This window comes from Ranitomeya variabilis, chromosome 7 (genome assembly GCF_051348905.1).
Source record: "Ranitomeya variabilis isolate aRanVar5 chromosome 7, aRanVar5.hap1, whole genome shotgun sequence".
Taxonomy (NCBI): domain Eukaryota; kingdom Metazoa; phylum Chordata; class Amphibia; order Anura; family Dendrobatidae; genus Ranitomeya; species Ranitomeya variabilis.
Genome location: NC_135238.1, coordinates 192,619,217 through 192,631,332, shown reverse-complemented (window position 1 = coordinate 192,631,332; position 12,116 = coordinate 192,619,217). Strand labels below are relative to the sequence as shown.

The window sequence follows — 12,116 nt, the reverse complement described above, 5'->3', positions numbered from 1 at the left end:
TGCCCAACCTAAATACCTAAGAAGACACGGAGGCAATTGTGGGAGAGGGGCATCTCTAGGGTCCCTATAAATTAACTCCAGGCCTACCCCGTCATACGGGTTGTCCTATCCATTTCATCTGGGGGACAGAGAGAGAGAACATCAGAAATATTCACGAAGGTTGTGAGGACTTTCCCGTGGTGCTCAGCAGGGAGGTACTACAACACACAGGCGCTAGTAGGAAGGCTACTGATTTCCTCCTGGCTAAGGGAACTCTGGATGTGCCTTCGGACCGGCCGGACTCAGCCAGCCCTGTGAGCGGTGCTCTGGACTGCGGACGCTGAAGTCTTCAGTAAAAGGTAAAGAGACTGCAACCTTTGTGTCCTCGTTATTCATCGCGCCTTACAACGACCACTATCATCATCCACACACTTTGGGAAGCCCTGGGGACACACTTCACCTGTGGGAAGGTATACCATCTGGCTGCCAGTTCATCACCCCAGCAGACCCCCAGCAGCGTCGGTCACCTTGACCGAATACCACAGTTGGCATCACGAACACCGTACAAACTTACACCTTTAATTGGGCGCCCCTCAGCAGGGCCACGGACCGGGTCGGGCCACCGTGACATCCCCAGAACCGGTACATATAGTAACGACTCCCCCAGCCGGTTAATTTATACAGATGGAGCTGTTCCACTGGTCAATATAGTATCCCCATAAGGATCTGATCCTCCAGAGACACAAGGACCCCCATAATACAGGAATCTACTTCTCCGCATACACGGGACCCCTATAATACAAGGCTCTGCTTTTCCATTGTCACAGGGCCGCATGGATCAGATCCTGGTACTATGGGGGTGTCTGTGTCAGACTGGAGGAGCAGATCCTCTTGTATTATGGGGTCCCTATATTTCTGGAGGTGGAGGATCAGATCCTGGTACTTCCACCTCCAGAAATATAAGGACCCCCATAATACAAGAGGATCTGCTCCTCCAGTCTGACCAAGACACCCCCATAGTACAAGGATCTGCTCCTCCAGTCCTACACACCCTCCCCCTATGCAGCAGGCAGGTTTCAGAGTCAGACTTCAGCTCCACCCGGTCCCTGTGGCCGCGGTCTGTAGCACACCACTTACCACCGGCACCGACGACGTCACCTGGACTCTCCAACCACAAACTGAATACATAGCGAGTGAGACAGTGACAACAAGTCACCGTCGCTGCGGCGCAACGACCGTGAGTGACGACGAATGAACTGAAGCAGCCTGTCACACGCTCAGTGACGTCAACTGCTGCTGGCGCTTCCCTGATGCGGAAGTGCCAGCGGCGGTCAGCGCCTCTCAGCGGTTGTCAGGGCCCAGGGCGCACGCAGGGACAGGATTCCTCTTGTTGTCACTCTCACTAGTCACAACAAGCAAGCGAACCGGGCCGGCGGGCGGGTACTAGTAGCGCAGCAGCATGGGGGGGATTATCTCACTGGTCTGTCTGTCTGTGGGGGCGGCAGAATTCCGCCGGCACCGACGAGGAGCCTGGCTTTGAGACAGCCGCAATTTCAGGGATCAGGCGGCCCCTGCCATCGTGAAGTTTTGAGCATCTGCGGCTCAGCCTATTTGTGTTTAGACAAAGTTTGAGACTTTTGTGCGGGCCACAGATATGCCTGTAAAGGGCCGCATGCAGCCCGCGGGACGCGTGTTTGACATGCCTGATGTAAACTGCTGGGAACCAATACTCCTATAGGCCAAAGCAAGTCTTAGGTCATTGACTTTTTTATCAAACAGATAAGGCAGCACTCTGTAGCGCTATAGCATGCAAACATAAAATATGAAAATTGACTTGCATTATTGCTCTATAAATATGAAAAATTTTGAATGCTTAGCACATAAATTGACCAATTCATGTGTACCTGGCAGCCATGTTAAGGCGTTTCTCGTTGCCAAGACCTAGTGCCATTCCTCTCTTAGACAGTCTACATCTCTCTGGGAACCTAATATGAATCCTCTCTTGGACTAAAGTCTATATCCCTGTGGACAGGAAGAATCCTGCTGCAATTAAAAACACCTAAGGCTAAGGGGCAGAGTGCTCAGTCAGAATGCTACATACAAATATCAAAAAACTGACCTTCACATCCAAACATAAATCAGGTCTGAACAGGTGCTTAGCTATTTTCATATTTTATATTTGCATGCTATGGTGCTACAGAGTGCTGCGTTATCTGTTTGATTATACATGAGTTGGCGACTCTAGGTAAGGTAGATTGTCTAAGAGAGGATTGGCATTAGGTCCTGGCAGCGAGAAACGCCTTAACGTGGCTGCCAGGTACACATGAATTGGCCAATTTATGCGCTAAGCATTCTCAATTTTTTATATTTCTAGTGCAGTAATGCAATAAAATTTTCATATTTCATGTTTGCATGCTATAGAGCTACAAAGTGCTGCCTTATCTGTTAGATTGTATATGAGTTGGCGACTCTAGGTAAGCACCTGTTCAGACCTGATTTATTTTTGGATGTGACCGTCAGTTATTTTGATATAGTGACTTTTTTCGTGACTCTGGTTCAGTTAAACACATTAAGCTCACAAGTAAAAGGCATGCACTACATAAATTACCAGCTTTGTTGGTGTACCCTCTGACAAAGCTGCCCGTGAAACGGGCAGTGTGGTCTTTATTTACAATGTCATGTGGTGGGTATAGGTCCTCTTGCACTTATGCTATTTACTGAGAGCGCTATTGCTGGGGTTTTTTACCTCTCATTTGAGGTCTACCCCTGATGAAGCTGCATGTGAAATGCACGTTGGGGTACTGGGAAGTGTGGTCTTACAATAGCATGTGGTTGGTAAAGGTCCTCTTGCACTTATGCTATTTACTGAGAGAACTATAGCAAGGGTATTTTTACATCTCATTTGAGGCCTGTCTATCTCTGACTAAGATGTACTCAGAACGCGCATCGAGGTACTGGGTAGTGTGGTCTTTATTTACAATGGCAAATGGTGGCTATAGGTCCTCTTGTACTTATGCTGTTTACTGAGAGCACAATTGCAGTGTTTTTTTACCTCTCAATTGAATTCTATCTATCTTCATTCATCATATGGCAGGTTGTTCATTACCTTAGAGCGCTCTGTGGTGTTCAGGGACCATCTTAACTTTTGAGAGTTTTTACAATTTCCACGTCTTTGTAATTTTTGTCAAGTCATGTGGTATTTTTGTACACTCGCTATTTTGATGTACTGATTGATTTTCATTTGTTTTTATGATATTTACAATTGACCACACTATCTGTTCTTTTTATTTGGGTTTTATAAGGTGCTTGTAATTATAATTTTTTTTACTGTTTGTGTAAATAATTGTCACTTAATAAAATTTGGATTTTTGGGGGGATTTTTTTTGACATTTATTTGATTATTTTGGTGGGTGAGGTAATTATACATATATTATAAAGAGAAATGTAACCTCATAGGTTATCCCACAGCAGTGGCTTCCTTTGAGGTTTCTCCAGGCTTCCGCAGTGGATTACCCATTGAGATGACATGAATGCTCAGTCGAGTGTGTGGGGCCATCTGTCAAACGATGGTTACATGTGTATGGCCAGCTTAACATAGTCATTTTGCATGGATTTACCGTAATGATAATATGCAAGTAAAAAAAATTGTAACTACTGTGCCTTACAGAGGCAACATGTGGTGGTGCACACAAAATGGGCAAGATGTCTATGCTGCCGCAAAGACTGAGTGCACAGGGCAATGGGATATTCATGAACTTCGAGTCCAGAAAGTGTGGATCATAATGAACCCTCGCCACTATTTATGTTTGTAGCATGATCACAGTCATATGAAAGCGATATCTGAGTGATATATAAGGGAATCATCCATGTCTTATAGTTGTGATAAAATCTGCTACTGTGGATCTCACTCTTTGCACTTGGGAAATTATGACTTTTTTAGATTATTACAGTAAAGCTACCTCTAATGGACTTGTTAAGATTTCAGTGGACTTGTTCCAAACATTTAGTTCCTGTTCGACACATACCTTAAGTCATTTTTGAGCAGATGGCATGAACTTAGCACATGCAAGACACCTAAATTTTCTGCTTGGCAGCTAATTCTGACTGAGTAATAGGCATGTCATGTTGCAAATTAAGGTGTAGACGTTTCACAGAGAGGATGAGGGAAATTATTAACTATGGCATTTATAAGACAGTTTTCACATGGACTGATCTGAAATCCATGCAGTGAATTTTAAGTATCAAATTTTCCACTGATTTTCCGCTGTAAAGAGAATGTATTACCGGGTTTTTGCTACCCTATCTGAGAACAGCATAAGGTAGAGACTGATTCCAGTGATGTATTACTTACTAGGCTGCTTGCTGTCATATTTATAAATTCACTTCGTTATCTGCTGCAGTTATCAGAATGCTGAGCTCTGAATAACCCCGACCACACCACTGATTGGCAGCTTTATGACCATGAACAGTGTACACAGAGAGCTGTCAATCAGTGATGGGATAAGTCAGCAGTGGGGTACCGCTGGGATCTGTGCTAGGACCAATTCCTTTTAAGCTCTTTATTAATGACCTTGTGGATGGGATTGAAAGTAAAGTGTCAGTCTTTGCTGATGACACCAAACTATGTACGATATTAAAATCTGACCTTGACATTACAATATTGCAAAACAATCTGAATAAGATGTCTGAATGGACAAACACTAGGCAATTGTGGATGCATGTAGAGTAATGCACCTAGGAAGGAATAATCCTATTGCTTCATATACATTAAATGGGAGAATACTCGGGACTACAGAACAGGAGAAGGACTTGGGTATTCTGGTTACAAGTAAGCTGAGCAGCAGTACTCAATGTCAAGCAGCAGCAAAAGCAAGCAAGATTTTAGGGTGTATAAAAAAAGAGAGAGAAAATCCCACGATCCCAACATATTATTACCCCTTGATAAATCACTAGTGAGGTCACATCTAGAATATGGGATCCAGTTTTGGGCTCCACATTTTAAAAAGGATATTCAGAAGTTAGAATTGGTTCTTAAGATGGGCAACTAGATTATTACAAGGGATGGAGGCCTCTCATATGAGGAGAGGTTGTAAAAGTTGGGCTTGTTAGCTTAGAAAAAAGATGCTTCAGAGGGGATCTCATTTACATGTATAAATATATGTGCGGCCAGTACAAAACACTGGCACATGACTTATTCCTTCCAAGGACCATACTAAGGACCAGGGGGCACTTATTACGGGTGGAAAAAAGGCTATTCCGACAGCTAAATAGGAAAGGGTTCTTTACAGTTAGAGCAGTCAGATTCTGGACTACAACAAGCAGTAATGGCAGACACTATAACAGCTTTTAAAAAAGGGCTGGACGATTTCCTTAATACACATAACATTGGTGGATATAGTTAAATTAGTGATAAAATGAACAATTGGTGGAGAAAGGTTGAACTTGATGAACCTAAGTCTTTTTTCAACCTATGCAGCTATGTAACTATGTTGGGGTTATACAAAATTCATGAATATACCTACCTACCTAGCAACAGGTTTACTAGTCCTCTAGTAATAATCTCCTGCTGATAAAACTACATGCAGTCATCCGTAAGTGATACATGATTGTAATCAGGTTCTATGCCCCTGCATCATACTGCCGACAAGTAAGGTGGCAAAAACCTAGTGACAGATTATATTTAAACAGATCCCGTGAGTATGTTTTTACGTAACATATGGAAATGGTCCTCTGACAGCTCTAAAATGGTTACCGTAGACAGACTTAGCGCAAGCCACTCCACTTACCAGATCCAAGGGATTGCCATGACCTTCACCCTTTAACCATTGTACAGGGATCTGGACTTCAACAGGGAAGCATGGGTTGGGTTCATAGAATAAGCTGTTGTATGGGGGTGCGGGTTGGCAGGAGTGGTGAGGTAGCCAGATCAGAACCAAACAGGCAGTAGAAATACAAAATCAGAATACGTAAGAATAGTCAGAAAAACAAGCTAAGGGCAAAACAAGGAAGAATGATACAACAAGGAGCTAAACAGACAATACTAAACCAGAAGAGCACAAGACCATATGTGACAGCTTCCAGCAGTAAGCTGGAGGCTTAAAGGCAACCTGTCACCAGGTTTGACCGATAAGAGATATGGCCACCACCTTCCAGGTCTGATATACAGCATTCTATAATGTTGTATATCTGCCCCCAACTGGACCTGCAAGAGATGAAAAATAACTTTTATTATACTCACCTGCAATGCGGGGCTGTCCGGTCTGATGGGCTTGTGACACCCCAGGAGTTCGGTTGTCACAGTGGTATTGCCATCCTCACGGGGAGTGCAATGCCATGCCTGGAAGCGAGGAAAGATCCCTCTAACAGGTAACACATACATACAACACTGTTCTGACTCCAGGCCAGACGGAGGAGCTCTGATCCAGTTTGTGGGTGGTTTCCCTATATATATTCTGTCTGGAGGAGGACTTAGGGAGTCTGTCAGAAACAGTCTGTCAGAGAGGAGTGAGGAGTGGAAAGCTGGGGCCGTGCAGACACGTGGTTCTGCAGCTCCTGTAAAGAGAAGAGAGAGACAGAACGGTCTGTAGGAGACTGTGTAAAGAGGAAGGAGTAAAGGAGAAGTGAAGAGCTGGAGGGGAGCTGCGACAGAGCTCCCTCCACGCTGAAGTGCAGGAACCAGAGGCTGGAATTCCAAGGTTGTGGGGGTAACTGTAAGCCACACAGCAGAAACCGGCGGGCAGATGATTTCAAGTCGCCTGTCCACCATTACATCCTAAGGCATAGCAGCATATAGAGCCCGAGTTGTCACAAATAGTGACACCTGTAAAAAGGCTCGAGTTGCCTGCCATATGAATATTGTCCTATAATAATCCACAGATTAAAAAATGAAGACTTAATGACAGCTAATATTTGGCTTTCGAGTAACAGTTCCCCTGATCTGAGTTTAGAAGGGTTATGTTTCCTAGGGATAGAGAAACTTGGGTTGAAGTATAGACTCTGTACAAACCACTAACAGCGAAAAGTGTCATAGCAGAACTTGTGCAGAACTTCATAGTTCTACTACATACCAGTACTCACCAGAAACCAGAAAGTAAGGAGGTTGCATAGATCCGAGCTGCTCAAGAGACAATAGGTTTCCGCAATGGCTGTAATAATATTACAATATTCTTGTGTATGGTACCAGCGATCTGCCCGATCATAGGCTTAAGACCCGTAAAGGGACTAGAAAATAAAATGAAAACTACAGCTAAAACGTTTAAACAAATATATAACATCTTGAATAACTCCCTATACCCTCCATTCAAAATTAAGAAATAAAAAAAATAAAAAAATAATTAATACGCATATGTGGTGTCGCTATCTCCATAAAAGTGTCAGCTATGAAAATATAAAATTAATTAATTCAATCAGTAAACGCCGTTATGAGAAAAAGAACCAAAATGCCAGAATTTACATTTTTCAGCCACCGCAAGGCCATCTTCACACAGCTCCATCAACCAAAAATTGAATACATTATGGGTGTCAGAAAATAGCAACATAAGCAAAAATTTACTTTTTAAAGAAATTCCACATTTTTTTCACCACTAAAATAATTTTAAAAACCTATGCGTGTTTGATATAGCCATAATCATACTGACCATAAGAGCTTACGCTCTACAGAAGAGAGATAGACTGAGGCCGGGGTCACACTAGACCGTAATACGGACGAGTGCTATGCGATAAAAAATCGCATAGCACTCGGCACAATGTTAATCTATGGTGCAGCTCCCATCATCCGATATTTTCTCCACCGTATTTCGGATCCGAGGGAACTCGCAGCCTGCTGCGATTGTCAGCGTATCTCGGCCGAGACTCGCCAATGCAAGTCTATGGGTGCGAGAAAAAATCGGATTACACACGGACCATGCGTGTGCATTGCGAGAAATACGGAAGACTTCTCCAGGTGACAGGAAATTGAATCATCCATCATCAGGAAGCTTTGGAATGCTAATTTATGCCCCACGCTGGATTGCAAACCAGGAAGCACGCCTCCACGGAGTGTACTGTGTAGCAGCATGGCCAGACATATAAATGTGGAGATGCTGATTGCTCTGGTCCATGATAGACCAGAGTTATGGGACCAACGCGATGCACATTATGCTGACCGCGCACGAAAAGACGCAGCATGGAGGGCAATCTGTCGCCACATGTTCCCCGATTTTGATCAGCGACCTCAAGAGGTTCAGCAAGAAATTTGTAAGTACCATTCTTTACACAAAAAATGTGCTTTAACATTTTTGGAACGATAAAAATAGGCGTGAACACATCATATGTGGTGTGTTTTGGAGTGATGTAAATGTTCCAAGCTCTTGGTTGAGGCTACAAAAACATTAACAAGACACACCAATATGGTTCCAATATATTAGCTACAGTCCTTTCAGATCTTACCAAGGGAGTTTTAGGTCCCCTTAGGCTCCTGGGCCTGTGTGTGCTTGCAAACCCTGAACCTGTTGTAGTTATGTGATTGTGCAGCATGGTGGCTCACTGGATATGAGTCCTGGGTTAAAATTCCACCAAGGCCAAAAGATGCAGAGTTTGGATGTTCTCTCCGTGTTTGCGTGGGTTTCTTCTGGCCACTCCGCTTTCCTCACACAATCCAAAGACATACTCATAGGGAATTTATATTGTGAGCCACATTGGTGACAGCAATGATAATGTTTGTTCCAAACTGCCGAATATGTTATCGTTATGTAAAAATACAGATTCTTTCTTATTATTTGTTATTCCCCAAACAACTTTTTCTTCTTTGCAGTGAATGATGTCACTAGACGCTGGCGGAGTTGCCGGGATCAATACCGGCGGGAACGTCAAGTTTCGGGGCGTAGTGGTGATGCAGCACCCAAAAAAAGAAAATATCTTTATTTTGATAGGCTGAATTTTCTTGCCCCGGTGATGGAGCTCAGACCGTAAGTGGATGCATGTCCAAAAAACTTAGACACATCTTCTAATCGAATCTGTTTATAATTTTTGCCTCTCAAATCATTTTTGAAATACAGAACAGAGTCCAATCTGACAGAAAGAGAGACTGCATCTGACTCGGAGTTGGTGATTGACCCCATTGGTGAGGATTCCGAAAGGGCTGGACCCTCAGAGCAAGCACAAAGCAGCAACCAACCACAACCAGCAGCAGCGTCTTCTGCCACACAGGAGGCCAATCCAGAGGTTGAGGAAGGAGGCCAGAGCAGCAGTCCAACCTTGGCTCTGGATACATCACCACAGCCTACTACCAGACCAAACCGTGGTCGGCGCAGAAGGGTGGCTTCTAACACTGGCACCAGGAGGCAAGTGGATACAGGGGTGTTGGACTATTTGGCAAGGGCTGCACATGACGATGGGGAGGAAGCGTACTTCCGCAGTCTTGCCCGCTATTTACGCCCCATTCCACGTTCGCTCAGGCTGCGTACCAGAGGTTGTATACAAATTGTTATTGATGCGGCAACACCCCCAAACAACCCCATTCGTTTGTTCAACTACCTAGAACAGTGGCAAATGTCACCTACAAATGTTCTGGCGGTGCAAGACCTTCCAGAGGAACCCAACCAAACAGTTGCAGCACCCTCCTTGCCACGTATAGCTCCACCACACCAGCCTGCCCAAAACACCCACCAACAAACAAACAGGGCAATGAATGAATATCCATCCACTGCCCAATCTGACCACTTGAACAGACACATGTTTGGAGGCTGGTCCCACCATGTGTCTGCTCGACATGGCCAGATTGGGGGTTATGACCAAATGGGTCAATACAGTACACAGGACTTTATGCCCTTCTACCCTCAACATCCAGTTTTACCTCACACTCAGGAACGAAACGTGCAACAACACCCTTCATATATATCTGCCATACCACAGGTTGACAGTCTGGTTGGTCCACCACCTAGGCCAAGTTCAGCACATGCTGGACACCCGCCATCATCATCATCGCCACCCCCAACCTACCAGAACCTGTAAGTTCCGGCCCAAAAGTTTCAGCATGTCATTTAGTTTTGTTAATTTTATTATTGTGCGCCATTGGCCTGTTTTTTTTTCATTTTGACTCTGGTTACTAGGCCTAAAATTACATATGATGTGAATATGTTTTGGCCAAATATATATATATGCTTGGAGCATTAAAATTGTTGCCCAAAATATGAGTGTTGTGTATTCTTAGGACTACAAAGGTGATGTTGCAACTTTCTCTTTTTTTTGGAAAGTAAAAGAAGATACATACTACACAATTCAAACATGAACATTAAGCTATTTATTACCTAACAATATAAAGAAAATTTAAAGCACAACAGCATTGTCTTGCCAATCAGTCGCTCCCTCTGGTGACACAAAATAATTTGTTAACACATCTCGAACTTTTAGGCCTGAGGGCTGACGACGAGAAGGAAGAACACGTGGAGTAGGCAATACAGTATTAGCATAATCAATTTCATCAGCAGCAGATGATGGGCAATCATGTTTTCTAGTAAAGTTGTGAAGAACAACACATGCTTTGATTACACCATTTACATTGCCTTCACTCAGTTGTATTGCGGACTGAAGGACCCGCCATTTAGCAGTGAGAATGCCAAATGAGCACTCTACCAGACGGCGGGCACGTGAAAGGCGCAAATTAAAAATTCGACGCCGGTAGTCCAGGCCTCTCCGTGGATATGGCCTCATGACGTTCCGGGATAATTGAAACGCCTCATCTGCTACCATCATGTAAGGCACCACATCTAAATTTGCCCCTGGTAAGTTACTTGGGGGTGGGAGATCCAAATCATTGTTGCGCAGCCGCCGACCCATTAAGGAAGAACTGAAGACTCTAGAGTCTCCAGTTCTCCCATAGGCCCCAATATCTACAATTATAAACCTGTAGTTGCTGTCGACCAGGGCCAACAGCACTACAGAGAAAAACTGTTTATAATTATAGAATTGTGTCCCTGAGCCCGGCGGCTTACGCACACGGATGTGCTTTCCGTCAAGAGCACCAACACAGTGCGGAAACTGGCAGGTGTCCTGAAATCCTTGGGCAATCCGTAACCAATCGGACATTTTCGGCTCAGGCATCACCTCTTGATGGAGTCTTCGCCATATTTCCGTGCATGTATCCCGCACAATTCCTGAAATTGTAGATTTTCCAAGTAAAAACTCTAAATGCAGTGCCGCATATGATAGTCCAGTGGCAAGGAAGCTAAAAGAAACAAGATAATTTGTTTACCCGACAAAATTCAAACATTCCAGTGTTCTCTGTGGAAAAAATACAATTGTCAAAATAATATGCCAGGATTCCACAAACATTAAGGACATGCGATGGCTTTGATGTTCGATTTGCTCAAATATTCCAAATTTAGCCCAAATTACGTTGTTTTATGGCTGATATGACTAATTTTTAACCCCAGAAAAACTCATAGAAAGTCGGGGGTCGTCTTATATGACGGAAACTACGGGTATGTTGAAGTTTAGGAAACATTTAAGTAGCTATTTTTCACAATGGGCAATACCCTTAAACACAAATCTTTGTTGGGAAACAGAGGATTGATACATACCGTAAAGTAAGGATAAGGCGCTCCTCTGCACAAATTGATTTTCGCATCCTGGTGTCCTTCTTGGTAATCCCTGGTCGCAAAATCTCCAACAAAATATCAAAGGTTTGGATCCGCATCCGACAATAGTTGAAGAACTTGTCTGGATTGGTCCTCAGAGCAGCATACAGACGTTGGAAATGTCCTTTCTTGATCCGTTGCTTCATAAGTGGATGTACCCACATCCGTCTCCGCCTCCTCGGATCAACAATTACTGGGTATGGCTCTCCAAAACGTTGTGAAAGTACCCAGTTGTAAAGCACACGCTCTGTGGTGTTAAAAGTCAGTAGATCCGACATGTTGCTCATCAAGCAGAAGTGCACCAACACAAGCAGGGACTCTGCTGCCTTCATTGGTGGCTGCCACCTGTTTTAGGGCCCTTAAATCATGTTCTGGGTGATGATTTAAATTTTTTCAGGTGCCAAAACCGTTATATGTCCATTTTGCAAGCTTGCGTGAAAATCTCGGCATACGGATGCCATACGGATGTCACACGGATCATTTGATGCGAGGAAAACGCATCCTCGCACGGCACACGGATCA

General features: G+C 44.0%; 1 protein-coding gene across 1 annotated transcript; it reads left to right on the top strand.

Moving 5' to 3' along the window:
- Positions 1-8,485: 8,485 nt before the first annotated feature.
- LOC143785908 (uncharacterized) lies at positions 8,486-9,984 on the top strand. Its single transcript, XM_077275049.1, has 2 exons — positions 8,486-8,924; positions 9,015-9,984. Exons 1-2 carry the CDS (start codon positions 8,911-8,913, stop codon positions 9,967-9,969), a joined length of 969 nt encoding a protein of 322 aa, XP_077131164.1. The 5' UTR covers positions 8,486-8,910; the 3' UTR covers positions 9,970-9,984.
- The last annotated feature ends 2,132 nt before the right edge of the window (positions 9,985-12,116 follow it).